Below are 20341 nucleotides of genomic sequence, written 5' to 3'. Positions count from 1 at the left end.
CGACGCCCCACTGAACGAACTCTCCGATGTATTTAATGATAAGTTATAAAAACTCAGACGCCACGGAACAAAGAAAACTGAACTGCTATGCTGCTCTTTTTTAAGCAAAGATATATTCTTATTGTGTCTCATTCTTTTCTACATCGAGAAAGCACAAAGTCTTTTTAGTTTTACTGTGATGTCTGGCAAGGCTGTATATATGTGTCAATGAAATTCAACCGCTTCCATGTTTCTATCTGTCCCCCACTGTGTTATGATGGAGTAAAGTCAGGGAGTCTGCGCTGGCTTTGTTTTTCTTCCACCTTGGCTTTGCACTGTGATAAGCTCCCGGTGGAGACTCTACAGCCAGCCACACAGCGTTTGCCTCGCTTCACTTCCTCAAGAGCTGGCCTGAGTGACAGATGCACTTTGGAAAAAACGTGGACCAATGACAGTTTAATGGCTGCATGAAAAACCCAAAATAACCTGATGCAAAACGAAGCTGGTAATGATAACGCTGAAGACGCTCTGAATGAACTAAACACTTTGGTGCCCAGAGTCAGGACTAAACAAGGTGAAGCTGCGTTTCAGTTTTATGCTCCTAACATCTGGAACAGTCTTCCAGAAGATGTGAGACAGGCCTCAACTCTGACAATGTTTAAATCCAGGCTGAAAACAGTTCTATTTAGCTGTGCATATAACACCTGAAAGTATTTTATCTGCACTCTTCACTTTTTAATTAATTAATGATTATTTTAATGGGTTTTAAATTTCTTTCTTTTTTAATTTCTTTCTTTTATTTTTTTTATTCCTTTTTAATGGTTTCATTGCCTTCTTGTGATTTTATGTAGCTGTAAAGCACTTTGAATTGCCCTGTGTATGAATTGTGCTCTATAAATAAAATTGCCTTGCCTTGCCTTGCCTTGCCTTGCCTTGCCTTAGTTTTTGCATCTGCAGGTACTCTTACAGCCTGATTACATGTTGGAACAGGGCCGTGCAGAGACCTTTGGAGGGGCAGGTGCTCAAAGTAAAAAGGGGGCACATGGAGCACGAATTTGAAACACTCCTTTTGTTTTTGTTTTAATCTCCTCTCCTTACGAGGCATCTCTGCAGAATGAAATATGATCGATAAACTATAATCTAAAGCACATAAAACACACACATTGACATTTCATACTTTTTTCAAGACACATACCGTATAGCTACGAATTTGCTCCATGGTGCAGATTCATAATCTGCCCTTTATTATTCGTAGTGCTGATAATAAAGTAAAAAATTATGAAATGAAATAGAAATCATGTATTTAAATGTATTAGTGCTTGCATATCCACTTTGCGAAAGACAGCAAGGTTATAAAAGTTATATATTTATGCATATTATATTTAATTTGTGTGTATACAAATGTTATAAACAATATTTGTTTTGTCAGATTTGTTGCAATGAGAGGTTCAAAAAAATCACAATTCAAATTCTTCTAATTATTATTGTCATTGTAGTTGTATTTATACTAATATAGTCCAAAATTATGTGAGTAAGCATGTAGGCTACATTGCATAGTTTACAGCCTGATTACATGTCGAAACTTCTTGATACAACAGCTTCCTGAGTTGTTTCCTGGTGCAAAGAAACACTTGAATACAGTGTTATTTATTAGTTAAATGCTGCACCTTCTTTCATGCATCTTTATAATTGATGAATCACCCCAATGTTCCATCCAGCCTCTCGTTATCGCGGTTTGCATGCCGGCAACTATAATGCAAGTGAAAGAAACTTTCCTATTTCCCTTCCCTGTAGTAGGTACTTGGCATTCTCATATCTTCCATGCCAGAATATTTTTGCCTCGAATTATAAGTCCTCTGTGAAGACGATGGCAGCAGGCTTCTGTAGACTTTTAGAAACTGTTGGACCAGAATGGCTGGAGCTCTGTGAGCTGCTGTTCAGACAGCAGTTGTTATGGCAACGTTTCAGTCTTAAGTCTTTGAAGCCGAGGGAGGATATAGTGTGCCCGTATGAAATAGCATCACGGAAAACTTTGGGTGGAAAGAAGGAATATACGGCGGTTTTATCCGTGCTGGAAAGGTTAGTTCTCCTCCTCAGTGTGAGAGTTCAGCAGATCTGATTAAGCTCACAATCTGCCTCCCACCATGCAGGACACTTGATTGGTTTATCAATTGACCTTTCCATCACCTTGTAGCAGCACATTGATCTTCCAACTCTTCTTTGAATGTCACAAAAGCTGCTCAAGCAGAAACCTATGTTGCACCACGTTGTGCTGAAATAATCTAATGGGAAACTTTATCTCCAAAACAACATGTTTTGTTTCAGCAAGAAAAGTTTCGCCCGAATTTTAAAGCTTCCTTTTAAGCCAAAGTTTTAACATTTACATCAGGACATGCCGTGGCCTACTTCGACATCTATCAGTTGTATCCATTAAGTTGTAACAGCTATTTTCTGTAGGTAGAGAGATGTTTGATGAGACGATAAAACTGCTGACCAGAAACAGATGTACGATGAAGACTGAGAATTAGATGACATTTCTCTGTGGATTTGTCACAAATAGAGACCTCTGCACACACAGAGAATAAAGTTGGCAAATACTGGCTGACATGAAACAGGGAAAAAAATGATATAAAAGCTGAAAATAATTCTCTCTCCTGTTTGAAACCACTGCAGTTTGTCATTATGATAATATGAGTTATTTCTTAATTTCAGACTTTCAGACCGAGTCAGACGTGACTGAGTCTGGACTGAGTCACAGTAAACAAAACTGAATAGTTCTAGTTTGGTGCCAATGGAAAATATGGAATTTAAAAGCTATTATTTCTTCACTAACGTTCAACAGCTCGACGTCTGACGCAGGGAATGACGCAGAATCCAGGTGTTTAGCATGGTAATAAATCAGGATTCAGTGTGTGTCAACCTGAGGAGGGTTTATACTGTTGGCCCACAGGATTCCTGTTAAAAAAACCTTTGGTCATTTTAAATTTATTCGGCTTTCTGCTCAACACTCTGCTTCAAAACCTAATTTTGCTAATTAGCTAGCCCTCTATTCGCACCAAACTGGAGTGCAGATAGAGTTTTGTTTGAGTGCGAAGTTATGTTGGCATTCGTGTGTTTACTCAACAAATGGATGAACAGACTTATCAAAACAAGCTTTCAAAGCTTTAATAAAGTGGATCCACGGCGGATCGCTGGCATGACTGACATCCAACAACAGGAAGTACCTTGAGCCTCCATCTCCCAGTCCCTCACTCTGATTGGTTAACCCATCGATGACCCCACCCCCTCTACACCACATCAATGAAATGAAGAGAATGAGAGCGCTCAGAGTAGAGCAGTTGCTCTTCTATATCAACAGCCGTCAGATGAGGTTGTTCAGGCGTCTGATCGGCAGGCCATCTGGACGCCTCCCAGGAGGAGGTGTTTTGGGCTTGTCCCACCAGAGGGAAGCCTTGGGGTAGACCCGCTGGAGAGATTACATTGCTTGGCTGGCTTTGAGATGCCTCAGCGACCTCCTGGAACAGCTGGATTAGGTGGTTAGGGAAAGGAATGTCTAGGGATCTCTGCACCGTTACCCCCAGAAAATTGATGGATAGATGGATTATTTAATGAAAAACAGCAGGTAATCAAATGAATCAATAACAAATAAGAAGAGAGTGGCCCACCACCTTCACTCCCATCTCTATAGTTGACAACTCCTCCATTTAAAATGATTTAGATGATGAATTCGGTCAGTTTACAACACAAAGTCAAACATAGTCTATTTATGAGGTCAAAACAAAGGGAAAAATTACCACGGCAGACAAGTTGAGATGAAAGATGATGGGATGCAGGGGGAGGGGGGGTATTGAACAAGAGATAACCAGGGATAAAGGAGTGAAGGTGAGATGCAGTAGATGGGGTGCACATTACAAGGGGAATATGAGGAACTACTGAGAGAATAAAGATAAGAGGCATGTTCAAGGAGACTAAAATCAAGGGAGAGCAGAATAAGGGGAAAAGGGAAAAGACAAGCCCAGATAAACAGATAAAGGGAAGGGAAAGAGCAGGGGAAGCAGGGAAATAAGGGAAAGACATACACTCGGAGGATAGAATAAATGAGCAGGGAAGCAAACAGGGAATAGGAGATTTAGGAGATGTTGGAGGAAAGAGGGAGTGTGAAGCAGCAGAGTGACAGACGGAGAAGGAGAGCGCTGCGAGGAAGAACTGCACCCCTCCCTGATACAGCTACAGCATACCCTGGTGGACAGCATTTACAAATCCCCTCCCCTTCTTCTGCTGATGGCCTTCATTTCTGAAGTGATACATGTTTTAAATTTCTGCTGTATACTTGCTGCAGCATTCAGAGTAGGGAGCTTCAGCTGGGACCTTGGGTTTCATCCCTCTTTGCTGCTGCTGCTGCTGGTAGTTAAAAAGCACTCGTATCCCATTGCTACAAGAGCTCATTGCTCTTTGCAGCCCGTGTGCATGAATGCAAACGTGGTAATTGCGTACAGTTCTTGAACTTTTGCTGCACGCGCCTGAGACTTTACCCTGTTCTGCGCAGCATGGAGCTGAGAGACATTAAAAGGGTGCAGCTTCCACCAGTTCTGCTGGTGCAGTCAAATGAGGCATCTCTCTGATCACGGAATGAACTAAGAATCAACTTTAATTTGCATTCACAATGGATAGATTCAGAAAATGCTTCCTGGTCGTACAGAGGTTTGTTCTGTTTGTTGACTGATTGAGAAATGCACTAAATACTGTATATATAGATTAGGGCCGGGCAACAATTAAAATCTTTAATCTAATTAATCACATTATATCCCTGATTAATTACGATTAATCGCACACTTCTCCACACACTGCTTCTCTTTTTAACATATATCACGCTGTACAGAATAAACGTTCTCTGCACACTGCTTCTCTTTTTAACATATATCACACTGTACAGAATAAAACTTCTCCACACACTGCTTCTCTTTTTCTCTATTTTATTTATATAACACTGTGCAGACATCTTGGCCACCACCAGCATCGGCGGCATGATCAATCATTATCATGCAGGTTGTTTTGTTGTCCTTCGCGTTGTAAACGAAATGGCTCCATAAATCCAGGCGTTGTTTTCCCCCAGCTCCAACAAACCGACGCCATGACTGGACTACAAAGTTGAACTACCTACGGTTAAGTTATAGCTAGCTACCGGCTACGTTACTTGACATGGGAAAGGCCTAAACTCAACTAGCGCCGTGCAGGGACAAACAGGGCAACAGCGCGTAATCTTCTATGAAGTTCAAGAAACACTTATATTAACAATTACAAATTACAAATTAATTATAAACAATTACATTTTTTAATGTCCATTCGTCCATGGCTTGTAAATTTCATCTTGTCTTAGTCTCGTTACCGAAAATCATTTTTTATTCTCGTCATATTTTTATTTTCTGGAAGCAATTTTATGCGTCATCGTCTCGTCATCGTCACGGAAAAAAGGGGCGTTAACGAAACATTTTCGTCATCGTCCTGGTTGACGAAATTAACACTGCTGCCATATGAATGAAAGTGCCATAACATTTGTTATGCAAACACACTTTTAACATCAGTAGAAGCCTCGCTCTACTAGAAGCCTCGCTCCACTGTCTGTTTCCTTGAATGACTTGCTGGTATCAGTTGTGTGTTTTGCCTTTAAGTGATATTTTAGACTGGAACTACTACGGTGAGAAGACAATTCAACTTGGCAGTGTTTATAGATGACTTTGGTTCTGTCGACTCCGCCGTCTGGAAGAACTTTAAAATGAAAATGGCCGAGTAAAAGTTCCGTACCCTTCTCCATGTTTGGTGGATCCGCCAATTACTTTATTTTCCGGTTCTGCAGCAGACAGCAACAGACTTTTACAAAATATAAGCCTGTGAGCAACAGACTTTTACAACAATAAAACAGGGGTGGTCCGTGGCTTAGTGGGTTGAGCAGGCGCCCCATGTAAAAGAGGCTACAGTCCTCACTGCAGCTGGCCCCAGTTCGAGTCCCACATCGGACAGCCTTGTACTGCGTGTCATTCCCCCTCTCTCTGCTTCCTGTCTCTCTGAACTTTCCTATCCATTAAAGGCACAAAAGCCCCCCCCCAAATTTTATTTTTTAAAACTACGTCAATGCGCGATAAAATATTCATCAGCGTTAAATAACTAACGAGTTAACGCGATAATAACGAGTTAACTCGCCCAGTCCTAATATAGATGTTGCAAAAAGCCTCGACAGGTGGACCAATCCTCTGCCCAGCGTCACAGCTTCAGAACTCCCCAGGATCCAGTGGTTTGTTATGAAGAAAGCTGCTTAAATTTAGCAAATATCGAAACCATTTCAGACATTTCGAATGGATATGTACAGAGGAAGACAATCTCCCCTTGTGTCTCCCTCTTTTACTCGTCTCCTTGTGTGATTCGCGCAGTTATTTGAAAGAAATCTAACTGTTTTATTTACCAATTTATCGATGAATATGTTTTCCCATCGCTGCCGTAGCAGTTTGTATGGAAGCATTCAGCGTTTCTTAGACTTGTCAACTGGTGGCAACAGAGCTGCCAGTTGACATTGTGTCACACAAACAGCTTTCGTCAGTTGAAAGAGTAATTGCTCTGCTGTTGACATGCTACCGAGAGGCGGGGAAGCTTAATCACTTCTAGATAATGATCAGTTCCTGCTGCCATTTTGGTGTCGACTGTCTAGATGTACGCAGACTGCTAAAAGCCTGCTCTCAGACTGCCAACACTGTGATGTGGAGTCAAAGGCATAAAAGGCTTTTGTTTCGAAGCTAGCATGCAAAGCAGATGTTTTTTTAAATCACTTGAGCCTAAAAACAAAAAATGTCCAACCATTTGTTTAGGTAAAATGGCATAAAATTTGAAATCTTTTCTTTTGCTTTGATCTGTTAATTTCAAACTGTTTCGCTCTTACAGCAGAGGTAAATTAATTTTAAAGCAAAAACATAGCTAATGTTATATCACAAGGTGCGATAATATTGTTGTTTTAAAAGATATTTGTTGTTAAATCTGCTTGAATGGTTTTATTTCAGGCATTAGTGGTGCAGCAGCCTCAGCTGAAACTTTTGTCCCACTCAGCAGGAACAAACCCACGAGCAGCCAGTTTTAATTCGGCGGCCTTTCTTTGCTGCCGTGTGCTGTTACCTGACATTGAAGATGATGCCTCACCAGGTCATGATCACAATTAAACTATTGCTCTGCGAAGAGAAGAGCCGAGCGTTTTTTTCCTCCAAAAAGTCATTAACACTCATTAACATGCAATGAGCTGAAGCAATATTCAGAATTGGGTTTGGCACTTTGACTTGGTCTTTGAAGAGAAAGGGGCATTCAGTTATGCTAATAATATGTTTTCACCACACTTAGTTAATTGCTTAGGCAACACGGCTAATGCAAGTGCAATGTGACTGACATTTTGATTCAATAATTGCAAGTCAAGTGGGGATTCAAAATGGGGAGAGAGTACTCGAGATACGAATACCCTGTCAAAGATTTGTCCTTCCATCACGCTGGCTGTCTGCTGAATAAATGTCATGAAGACTTGTGAACAGGCATGTAAATAACCAGAAACACAGTCGGCCTGATGCATTAAACATTCCTTAAATGAGGTTTTTATGGTTGACTGAAAAGGAGTATTTTAAGATTATCTCAAGGCATGTTTGAAGGGACTCTGTGTTTCAGCTGGTGTCCGATGTGAATTTGAAATTCACTCAAACTGTCTCTCTGACATATCGAGATGGATGAAAGCCCATCACCTCCAACTGAACCTCTCTAAAACTGAACTGCTTGTCTTTCCAGCCAAACCAACCATGCATCTGCATCCAAACTGAATCCCTATCTCTTGCTCCATCAAAGGTAGCTAGAAGCTTGGGTGTCATGATTGATGACCAACTAACCTTCAAAGATCATGTTGCCTCCGTTGCTCGATCATGCCGCTTCGCATTGCTAAACATAATAAAGATCAGGCTGTACCTAACCCAACACGCCACCCAGGTCCTGGTGCAGGCCATGCTCATCTCCCGCCTTGACTACTGCAACGCTCTCCTACCTGGTCTCCCAGCCTGTGCTGTGAAACCGCTGCAGATGCTCCAGAACGCGGCGGTGCGTCTGGTCTTCGATCAGCCTAACAGAGCACACGTTCATTGAGCTCCACTGGCTACCCTTAGCCGCCCGCATCAAATTCAACTCACTGATGTTAACCTACAGAGTCCTTAATGGAACGGCTCCCATCTACCTAAACATTCCTTAAATGAGGCTTTTATGGTTGACTGAAAAGGAGTATTTTAACATTATCTCAAGGCATGTTTGAAGGGACTCTGTGTTTCAGCTGGTGTCCGATGTGAATTTGAAATTCAGACCATCATAAGGGAATGAGGCGAATCATGTATGTGACAGTGTCTCAGCCCCCCCCTTCAGAGCAAAGCCGACCACACATCAGAGAGGCTGACACTAGCACTCTTTCTCTGAGAGAGACTCGCTTCCCCAGTGACAAAGAAAAACAGAGAACACACACTGAGATCCCATTTTGGTATTCGGTGAGGTTGCATGGCAACAATCCATTCTCCTCTTACCGTCTCATCCCTGGAATTGCAGTCGTTGTCGGCCTGAACCGTGTGTTCACACTCTTCGTGGGAGGATCCCTCTGGCATGTGGCTCATCTTCCCACAAGTACCATCCAGGGTCCCTGGTGAGGGGCTGGCTTGTTCAGAGAATGAGGCTCAGCACGAGGTGGAAAGGTCGCAGGAAGTCTGCAGGCCAGAGAGCTTTATGAGGGCCCGAAGACGCCAAGGCACTGGTTCTTCACACAGTTTGATTTCCTCCAAGCCAAGTGACTAAAGTCAAACCTTTTAGGCTGCCTTAAAAACAGCAGAAAAGAGAATGGTAATAAAACACATGGAAGTTAATGAGATTGTGTGTGTGTAATACATCATCATTTGATGAAGTCATACTACAACAAACAGTAAAATGTTGTGAAGCCATTATTCATCAACTCAGACTAAATCAGTAGTTCTTGTGTTGGAAGCTGGAAGTTGGAGCTTGGCTTCTGAGACTGAAAACAAAGAAGGATGTGCTTACTATGATGAACGTTTAAAGTTGGTAACAGCACATTAAACAGTTTATTTTCTCATGTAAACGAGGCAGTGCTTGTTGTCAGTGCGACTAATTTAAACCAATACAAACAGCTACAAGCACTGATGAACACTTTATCAATGCGGCTCCGTGGGCGGCAGCCATGTTGGACTTTCAGGTGGGGGACGGATCAGGTTCCTCCAACCTTCCCAGTCAGAAATGAGACTTTAGGGGGTAGGGGGTTTTGTTTGAAATTTTCCTTTTGGTAATGCAGAAATTCAAACTTCCACGTTCCACTGGAATCTCAATGTGTGTGATGAACATTGGATATTCCAACAGTGACTGCAGTCCATTGTGGGATATTTTAAAAGCTCATTTAAATCATGATGGGATTAATTTGAATTAACTGAAGTCAACCTTTCTCATGGGGAGTTCGATCCAAAATTATTAGCTAAAAAGACAACAGATACAACCCAAAGACTTGGAACATCTGCTGTGTCGGACACACTTCAACAAGATAAGAGTAATCTAATGTGATGAGTAATATTCATAAAATGGGGATTTGTTTCTTTTCCTGTTGAAATGAAATTTCTCCGTAGAGAGATGAGGTCAAAGGGCACATGCTTAGTAAATAAACTGTAGGCTTTCACACACAGCATCTTGTGATTTTCCATGAGCACCTGTACAATGTTTATCAGCTGATCATCTCTCCTGAAAAGCAGACAGCAAAGTAGGGAACCAGAGACTTTTCCTTAGGGGGGAGGATGGAAGTGTACTCCATCCTGAGTGAGAAACTGGCGTAATTAGCCTCCCAACATGCTAATTTGTCCCTTTCTGGACCTTGTGGTATTTTCTTAAGAGCTGATAAGAGAAAATTCAAATTAGCAGAAGTTATTTTGTTGCAGCCATTAAAGGGGAACTGCGGTATTTTCAACATTAAGCCTCTTTTCTGAGTCGTCTGCAATGTTTTAGAACCCCCCTCACCGCTTTTCTGATGTTTACTGCTGTCTCCGGTATTTGCCTAATTTTGATTCATCTCCACCTGCTTCAGAATGGCAAGTCATGTGCATGTCTAGAAAGGTCCGTAAAAGCACAATAAACGTCCGTTTTCAAAATAATCAACTCACCGGAGTGGTTACTGGTGTGCACTGGTAATCCATATCAAATTTCGTGGCGAAAAGTTGCTTCTGTCGTGTTTTATTTGGCAGCTCGTTCATGCTCGCACTATTTTCTTAGCGGTGGCGGAGTAATATCAATGAACATCCAGTACAAAATGTCAAATAAAACACGACAGAAGCAACTTTTCGCCACGAAATTTGATATGGATTACCAGTGCACACCAGTAACCACTCCGGTGAGTTGATTATTTTGAAAACGGATGTTTATGGTGCTTTTACGGACCTTTTAGGACATGCGCATGACTTGCCATTCTGAAGCAGGTTGAGAAGAATCAAAATTAGGCAAATACCGGAGACAGCAGTAAACATCAAAAAAGCGGTGAGGGGGGTTCTAAAACATTGCAGACGACTTAGAAAAGAGGCTTAATGTTGAAAATACCGCAGTTCCCCTTTAACAAGCATGTACCATTCACAGGATGTGTAAAATTCCATTAACTGCAACACCTTCTGGGTGCCTTTTTCTGGAGTTGTTTTTTAACGGCTAACAAATGTTTTATTTATGCTTCCTGTAAAAACTACCCAAATTAAATCTTTCTGGCTTTAGAGGACGATGAGAAAGCGTTTGTTTGGCATTCAGTCCCACTTCCATTCATCTATGCCGCTCGGTTCTTAGCGACATTAGTGGGAGGAGCCAGGTGCACATGTTGGTTGTCCCTGAGGGTGCTGTGCCGTTGAAGTGGTTACGGCTCACTTATTTTTACAGAACATACATTTACTGTCCAAGATTTTTCACATGGAAGTTTTGAAACTGACAGCAACAGCTCACAAAAAAAAGAATGGCAGCTGAACATGATCGATTCAACTGAAAGATGCAGGGCAGCCCAGCTTCAGTCCTGCTGTGCAGGGCTAACGTCTGTGTTTGAGTAAAAGAAAACAGTTCGGAAACTAACCGAGGCTGCGTGATGTCAGGAAAACAGGGAAAATCATTGCTGAATGATGTATGACAACAAAATGACGTGTGATACTGAAACAAACACTTGGTGCTGCTCTAGGTGTACAGTGGAAACCGCTTATAGTGATCACGTTGGTCCAGAGCCAATTTGAACACTATAAGCGGTTGATTACTAAAACCGAATTTGTATTACAGTACAGGTATTTCACTTATTTTTTTATGCAGAATGTCATCTAAATGCCATTTGTATCGTTTTTCAATGAGAAAAATGAAATGAAACGGATAGCTTCAGCATTTACTGAATTTTATTATCATGCAAGTTTAATTACAGTACTGTGCAGTCCGCCGTCGTTTTCTTTTTCCGTCGTTAGCATTCATGACTGTCTCTCGTTGCTTAATTAGACTACACAAGGTAGCCTGAGGAATGCCAAGCTTCGCCACAGCATCTCGTTGGCTCGTTTTTGGTAATTTGTCATACGCCTCGAGGAGACTACGTTTTTCATTCAGAGAAAATGACTTCCTTTTTCCAGCCATGATTCGCGCGCTTGCTGCCCGGTGTCAACTCGTTACGTTAGCTAGCGAGGCAGAAGCATAGGGCAGAAGCAGACGTCCAGAAAGGAATCAAAATAAAATAGCTACACGTAGTTTTAAAATGATTTTTGCACATGTTTACATTCATAAAATGGCCAAAAATGAACATAAGCGGATTTCTTGATTACTATAAACGAATTACTATATCCGATTACTATATCCGTGACCACTATAAGCGGTTTCTACTGTATTAATAAGGACCGTTCCACTTCTGCACCTGTGCCAGCACTATAGGTGCAAAAAAGCAGAACTTCATCAAAGTGAATGCAGTTCTTATTAACTTTGGAATCAAATTATAAGTCAAAATGCCTTTGTAATCTATCTGTAATTTCATGTGTTAACCTAATATTGATTAACTATTGATACATTGCGCCCCTGAGATAACAAGTTTAATTATCTCAGAAAGTTGAGATGATCAAACTATGTGATCCTTTCATGTTGTGGGCCATAGGCCTTCTGCTTATCCAAGGTCGGGTCGCGGAGGCAACAGGTCCAAGAGGGAAACCAAGACATTTCTCTCCCCATGTGATACTCTCACGCTCGTCCTGGGGGATCCTGAGGTGTTCCCAAGCCGGAAGGAATACATAATCCCTCCAGCGAGTTCTGGGTCTCCTCCTGGTTGGACGTACCCAAAAACCTCCAAATGGAGGCGATCAGGAGGCATCCTAACAAGATGCCCAAAGTAACTCAGCTGACTCCTTTCGATGCAGAGAAGCAGCGGCTCTACTCCGAGCTCCCTCTGGATGGAGGAGCTCCTCCCCCCATCTGTTTCCAAAGGAAACCCGTTTCAGCACTTTGTTTCTATGACCTCATTCTTTCTGTCACCACCCAGATCTGTGACCATATGTGACGGTTGGGATGAAGTTGAAGCACTAAATTAAAAGCTTTGCCTCGCTCAGCTTCCTCTTCATCACAACAGACCGGAGTGGCGCCTTTGTTACTGCTGACCAAACATGGCATCGCTCGGGAACAAGATACGTAAAAACTTCGACTCCTCCGCCTAAGGCAGGGACTTATCTTCAACAAAGAAGGAATATTCCACCTTCTTCCAGATAAGAACCATGGCCTCAAATTTAGAAGAGCTGACTCTCTGCGAGAAGCTCCAGTGTGCATTTAAGGTCGTGGCTTGAAGAAGTCAACAGAACCACATCATCTGCAAAAAGCGGAACCCTGAGGTTCCCAGACCAGACGCCCTCCTCTCCTACGCCTTGAGATCCTGTCCATGAAAACCACAAACAGGATGGTTTTCAAACAGAAACGAGGGGCAGCCCTAGAGTCAATATTTCAGTATTTTACAAAGGTTATTCTCAGGGGCATCTGCAATTTAAACCTTTGGTTACCTGGTTATCCAGGTTACGGTCTCATAATTAAAGACTCCTAATTAGATTTTAAGTACTTAAGTTTGATATTTAGTATTTGATGTATAGTTTGCTATATTCTACTCGTAAAATCATTAAACTAGTTTAAATTAATAATGCACTGACACAGAAACTTCTCCCAGCACTGACTTTTTCAAAGTTTATTTTTTCTTGTTACAGAATATTTTGAAAACTGGTGTTTTTGCATTTTATTTAGAGTTTGGAAATGTGTTGGGCACTGCTTGTCTCATCCAGTTCTTTTTAGAAAGGCAAATGGCCTTCCTAAATTGTCAGTTGTTGCTTTTTATTTGTTAGTAGTTAACTATCATTGGACAACAGTCCAGCTCTTCATGTGTTAGTGTTGGAATCAACTGATTTACCATCTTTAAATCACTCGGAAACATGGATCCAAAATAGCTGAACTCCCTCATTTATGGGTATTTTGGTGAAGAATATGATATAAACCTGGGATTAGATTGTTTTGGCTGTTATTCACTTTAAAAAGAGATTGTAATGTTGAATTTCCATGTCTTTGCAGGTGATCCTGATTCTTACCAAACTTTATGACTTTCACATTGGCAGCGTCACAGAAAGCACACTCTGGAGGTGAGTAAAATATATATATAAAATATTTAGATGCAGGTCTTCATGTAGCTCTACCAGGAAGTGGAATTAGCCTCAAACAGTGAATCTGTGCTTTACATGTTGAATGCTTGACATGTTCAACTAATTTGATAGTTTATTGTCACATTAAACAGGAAATGTGACTTATTATAAACCCCAAAATGAAATGCTCCTCTATTTTTCACTCTCATTCAGTCTCTCATACAACTCTGAGCTCTTATTCATACATCATGTTCTGGTATCATGCACGGTCATACCTGTTGTCCACGGCCTTGCTTTTCCATATAATCAAATGTACTTTCTTTACCCCAGCTGGAGCTAAAATAAACACACACTCAAACACAAACACCTGCAAAACAAAGAGAGTGCTTGTAAAGTGGAAGGGTAGATCAGCAGAAGGATGGGTAACACATCCCTGATGAGTTGAAGCTACATGACCCATTTTCAAATCTGGGTTGTGAAAGACACAAAGTGTTATCCGTCTGTCTTACTCTCAGGAAGCTGACACACAAATGACTGAGTCTGTCCTGGTCTAGCTGTAATATGTTCAGAGAAACTGTACTTTAGGATGGGTGGGCCCCTCATACAGCTCAGGGGCAAAATTGCCCTGAAAAATATTTGCCAAATTATAGCTTAGCAACAATGACGAGGCCCAGAGTCTACGTCAAACTACGTCAAAACATAAGGCTGTTGGGACAAAACTCACTGGTGGGTCATTCAAAGTGTCCTGGCTTGGTCACACTTCTGCAGCGCACCACCTCGCCACAGGGGTCCCCCAAGGTTCAGTACTGGGACCTCTTCTCTTTGCCATATACACCACCTCACTGGGCCAGATCATCCCATCACATGGGTTCTCATACCAATGTTATGCTGACGATACCCAGCTCCATCTGTCATTCCCACCTGATGACCACACGGTCTCAGCACCAATCTCAAACTGTCTCTCTGACATATCGAGATGGATGAAAGCCCATCACCTCCAACTAAACCTCTCTAAAACTGAACTGCTTGTCTTTCCAGCCAAACCAAACATGCATTTGCATCCAAACTGAATCCCTATCTCTTGCTCCATCAAAGGTAGCTAGAAGCTTGGGTGTCATGATTGATGACCAACTAACCTTCAAAGATCATGTTACCTCCGTTGCTCGATCATGCCGCTTCGCATTGCTAAACATGAGAAAGATCAGGCCGTACCTAAGCCAACACGCCACCCAGCTCCTGGTGCAGGCCATGCTCATCTCCCGCCTTAACTACTGCAACGCTCTCCTAACTGGTCTCCCAGCCTGTGCTGTGAAACCGCTGCAGATGCCCCAGAACGCGGCGGTGCGTCTGGTCTTCGATCAGCCTAACAAAGCACACGTTCATTGAGCTCCACTGGCTACCCCTAGCCGCCCGCATCAAATTCAACTCACTGATGTTAACCTACAGAGTCCTTAATGGAACGGCTCCCATCTACCTGAATGCTCTCCCAAAGGCTTATGTCACGACTCGGTCACTCCGGTCATCTAGCAGTGCCTACACCACGCTTAAGACAATCCAGACTCTGTTCATGTGTCGTTCCACGATGGTGGAATGACCTACCGAGCGCTACCAGCACAGGGGCGTCCCTGAATATCTTCAAGAAACTCTTGAAGACCCAGCTCTTCAGAGAGCATCTCCTATCCTGCATTTACCCTGTACTTCCCTCTATGCCGACACTCTACATCTACACTGTCACCTCCGATAGAGTCTGACTTGTGGTTTCCTTCTATGTAGCTTATTGTTAGCTTTGATATTTTATCCTTATTTGTAAGTCACTTTGGATAAAAGCGTCTGCTGAATGCATAAACATAACCATAAAATGTAGAAGGTCAACAGCACCACATTTACAGTCTCAAGGCTTCAAAAGCACGCCATTTGTCAATGTCTTTCTGGGGTAATTTCTTAAGAAAAGCAAAAGATCCTCCTAAGGCAGCTGCCAGGGGTGGTGAAACACTCACTTCTATACTTTGGCTTCACTCAGTGTTTCACTAACAGTCTGGTTGCATCACAACTGCTTGGCAGCAGTTTATTCGTTGGTTTAGACACTAAAACTGCCTGGTCATTCTGGTTCATGCAGTCAGATTGTTCTTATTTAGGGTTGGCCAAGTTTAGACTTCACAGGTTCACTGGCTTAATGCTGCAGATAAAGGTGCGAACATGTGATGAAAATATGCCTATGTGTGGAAAGTAGGAGTCAGGAAAGTGAAAGCGAAAAGAGAGCAAGAGTGACTTGTATGCGGCTCAAGGACGAGCATTCAGCACCACATTGCTTTTGCACCATTCTCACGATTTGCCAAAAGAGAAACAAACAACATTCCTTCTGTGATCTCAGAAATCTCAAAGACAGAAAGAAGCAGTCTTTCAAAGCACAAACTATCTGCACTTCATAAGTTTGCTTTCTGTGCCCAGCTTGAAGTGGTGGTTTGACAATAATGAGAGATGCCATTTAGACGGCGTCTCTGGAGCTGTGTTTTGGTGTTTGAATAAGTGCAAAGAAAATTCAGTTCCTTGATAACCCACAGTAAGAAGGAGCAGAGCTGCAGATAAAATAATCTGAATGTACCATTTAGATGATGAAATGACTGAAGTTTTCTGTCTGCATTTCTAAACTATCTGCGTACATAACTCCCCTCAAATATATGATTTCATCTGTGTATCTATCTAATTAACTACAAAAACTTTGGGGGAGAAAGAAAGCTCCTGCATTCTCCTAAAATAAGATAACTTTTTACTTTTATGAACCCCTGTTGAACAAACTCCCCCAAACATATGTCCTGTCATACCCAACACAGATGGCACAGAGTATAATGTGGCCTCAGGGAGAGAGGAAAACCAACATGATGTGAACTGAATGTAGCTGGAAAAACTTCTGTGGGAGGACAGTTACACTTACCGCAACACAGGATGAATTCTTAAACACTTTTTAAAGGGCGAGTTCATAATTTTTACAGCGACATTTTTTATTTTTTAAGATTTCTTCTCTATAGTTTTAATAACTTGTGGTTTTAAAGTTGAATATCAACAATATGGAGTCCTATATTTGATGTTGATTAAATATTTAATTCCCTGGACAGTTGTAATTAACGGTTACTCAGGATCACCTGGAAGTAGGACTTAAACCCAGATATTTGGTACACAGTCAGACTCATAGGTCCTCAACTGATAAAACAAGGGTAGGGTAAAGTACACATGTTATGCCCCTGAAAATAGGGAAGAAATAATTATAGGAGTGGTGTTTGCTCAACAAGAATTTTACTTGAAAATTGAGCAAATGGGACAAAAAAAAAAAAAAAAAAAAAAAAAAAAAAAAAAAAAAAAATCAACAATCCACAGGAAATATCCCACATGACTGCTGAACCACAGCCAACAGGATGGTAGACACGCGCAGCGCCACCAATCACGTGTCCATGACGAAGCGGGGACCCGCTCACACGCACACTCTCCAACAATGGGCAAACTCAGCCCTAAGTCAATGAGTGGAGTTACATGGCACTGAAAGGATTGGATTATTAAATGAGACTGAGTAATTAAATTCACCTTAATCTGACAAGAAATTGGATCGGATTACTCGCGGTCGGATTAAGACCCCGAGATAACTCGGTTGAAAGTCACATTAAACCTGCTTGTAGACGGTGAAGCACGTGGTGAATTAGACTTTGCGTTCTGCGCATGCTTGAGATTTTTTCCCGGGGTCGTGACCCGGAAGTCAAAGGAGACGATATTACTGTTGTTGTTGCCGTCGGAGAGAATGAAACAACGCGATGGAGAATGCTCCGTTGTGCATCACGTTTGTGCAATAAGCAGCTCATCACAGATGAAATGTAGAGGGACGTAGCTTCATCTTGCTCTTCGTTCTCCATCTTTCTCCAATGCCTGAGTTTGTTGTTGTTGTTGGTGGTGAAGAGGTCAACAGGAAGTGGCTCTATTAGTAATAGTTGAAATGGGTACAGCGCCACCTATCATACCGGGGTATGACATGCTTTGTGTCTCTGATTCCATTCATTCACCGCCATATATCCAAGGATAATTACCCTTGCTCAAATACGGAGCAACTCTTACTGTAATTTAGCCAATAATCCGATCCTTTCAGTGCCATGTAACCCCACTGACTGAAAACGTGCCAGCAACCCGAAACATACATGAAAATAGAGGCGAAATAATCATACGAGCGGCGTTTCCTCAGCAAGGATTTTACTCAAATGAGGAAAATACCACGAATTCCCCACAGGTGCGTGAGCACGGGACAAAAGCAATCTATCGCAGATTGCACGAGCAAGACCACTGTGCAGATCACGGATCAATCAAAGTATACAATATAAAATAACCACTTATCAGTTTCACCACCTTTTAACCGTTTTGATTATTTTAGAAGTTTTTAATCAAACACACTTTATACTATTTATGAATTTATTTAACTTTTTAATCCCCCAGATTTTTAATATTTACAACAACCCATGAAATTACTTTCTTTCAGGGTGTCCCACACAGACAAATCATATAATATAAATATCATCCCTACTTCTTTTAAAGTCTTTTCTTTTTTGCTTTTTCTATTTTGCACAAAAAAAAGTAATGATTGACCTCATATAAACCCTGGCACTATCATCAGATTTAAATGCACCATGACAGCTGAACTCTTTGGGGAAGATTCAATCAGGTGAAGAAACCAATCCGCGGTGTGAGAGGAGGGGCCATCACTGTTGATGGAGAACATCATTATTGGCAGCACTCCCAGCCCTGTCACTCACCACAAACCTACAGTGAGAGCAGCAGCTGTCCATCCAGGGCTGACTTTGCAAAGTGTCCGAGGAGAGGCAGGAAATTACATTTGTGCTTTTTACAATAAATTAGACTGTGTTTGAGACAGAAAAAAGCAAAGTTGAAAAAGTTCTATTTTACTTAGGGTTCAGATGGGTTGAGAAAAGAAATTTAAAGGCAAACCAGCAATACTTCCTCATCAGTCGAGCTGCAGGAGAGCTGACAGCTTTACCTGTCTCATGTCAGCTCGGGTCCGTGGTCCGTCTCTCCTTTACCAGCTAATTGAGATCACATTACTGATGGGGTTTGAAGAGGAGCAGTTGAAGAGAATGTTTATCACTTTACGGGCAGACATCCCAAATGGCACGTCCAGTGCTGCCTTTTTGCAAAGGTCAAGGCAGTGGCAACACCTCAAAGTATTGCCCAGCCAGTCTGTCAGTTTTAATGAACATGCTGACCTTAAACAATGAAAGCTTATCAGTAAGTCTTTGCGTAATTTTCTGAGAGGCTTTCATACATTCTTGGTGGAAAGGAGAGAAATGCAGGCAAGCTGCTTATTGTTGACAGTAAATCAACTCAGCAAAACAGTTTGTCTTCAAAGTTGTTCGGTCTCTCTCATCTGGCCTCTGGAGTAGTGTTTCTGTGGGGGGAAATTTATCAAATATGACAAGCCCCACACTCATTTGCAGGTATTCAGACGTGTGCAAATTAATGCCAACAACAAAGTCAGGATGTATTTCTCTCCAATCACTACTGGAATTTGACATATAGTATACTTGTATATGCACAACAAGCCTGCAGCGGTTCTTTTCTCAGCCTTATACTCTGTTTATCGAAGCTCTTCTCACCGTACGTTCCTGAATTAATGATCTGGAAAGTTTGTGGATGTGATGATGTTAATCTCTTTTTGAACTTCTACAAAAGTGATAAACAAAGTTGGCTGTAGACATTATTTTGGTCAAACTTTACACAAGAGAAACACATCAACAAAAAAACATGCATGCTCACACTTGCGGTCCATTTGTAATCCACTATTTACCGAACATTCGTGTTTCTGGATGGTGGGAGGAACCCAATACAAGCTCATTACTAACGCATCACTGACTGATATTTGGTCAAAAGGGATGGGAATTGTTAAGAATTTAGCAATTCCGGTTCCATTATCGATATCGGTTATTGGTTCGGTTCCTTATCTGTTCTCTTATCGACTCTCATCCAGTACAAATATAGTACAGATGACTTTGGTTGCAGCAACACTTTGATTTCAAGTATGCACCAACATTTTGCACTCAGCTTCAACTAAATCAAAGCTGGCTTAAGCTTAAGGAAATTATTGATACAGTATGTCGCTAACATTATTACATTCAACAGGACCTGGAAGTTTTACGTTACCTGGGACCTTTGAGACAGAAGATGCTGTGCCACAAGCTCCCCCGCGAGAGTCGCCACCATCGCTGAGCAGCGTGTCAAAGACTTTACATTCGTGCAAAGTACCTGCATGCTGTGTGTTCAAATGTTTCAGCGTGTTGGAGGTATTTCCCCCCTTTGATGTGATCACAACTCTGCACGTGTTGTAACTGGCCCTAGTTTCGTCCTTTTTGGTGAAATATAACCAAACTTTGGAGCACTTCTGCCGCGACGCCATGTTGGAAACATTCTGAGCCAAAATACGAAGCGTGTACGTGACGTCATCGCGCAAATGCGTCAGACGTTAGCAGAACCTATAAACCGGATCGTTAGGCAGGCAGATTAACGATTCCACGTAATCGAATTACTGGGAGAAGGTTCTCGATTCCCAGTACTAGTCAAAAGCCAAGTTTATCTGTTATTTTCCATCTCATTGTGACCCAACGCTGTTG

The 20341-nt window shown here is 41.8% G+C and overlaps 1 protein-coding gene across 1 annotated transcript in view; it reads left to right on the top strand.

Moving 5' to 3' along the window:
- The window catches only part of sorcs3a (sortilin related VPS10 domain containing receptor 3a), a 257955-nt gene that overhangs the window by 87791 nt on the left and 149823 nt on the right, over positions 1-20341 (top strand). The window contains exon 2 of the mRNA XM_075463343.1: positions 13618-13685. Coding sequence (XP_075319458.1) covers positions 13618-13685 — 68 coding nt within the window. The remainder of the gene's footprint in view (positions 1-13617; positions 13686-20341) is intronic.

Source organism: Odontesthes bonariensis, chromosome 4 (genome assembly GCF_027942865.1).
Source record: "Odontesthes bonariensis isolate fOdoBon6 chromosome 4, fOdoBon6.hap1, whole genome shotgun sequence".
In the NCBI taxonomy this organism is placed as follows: domain Eukaryota; kingdom Metazoa; phylum Chordata; class Actinopteri; order Atheriniformes; family Atherinopsidae; genus Odontesthes; species Odontesthes bonariensis.
This window is presented reverse-complemented; position numbering and strand designations above follow the sequence as displayed.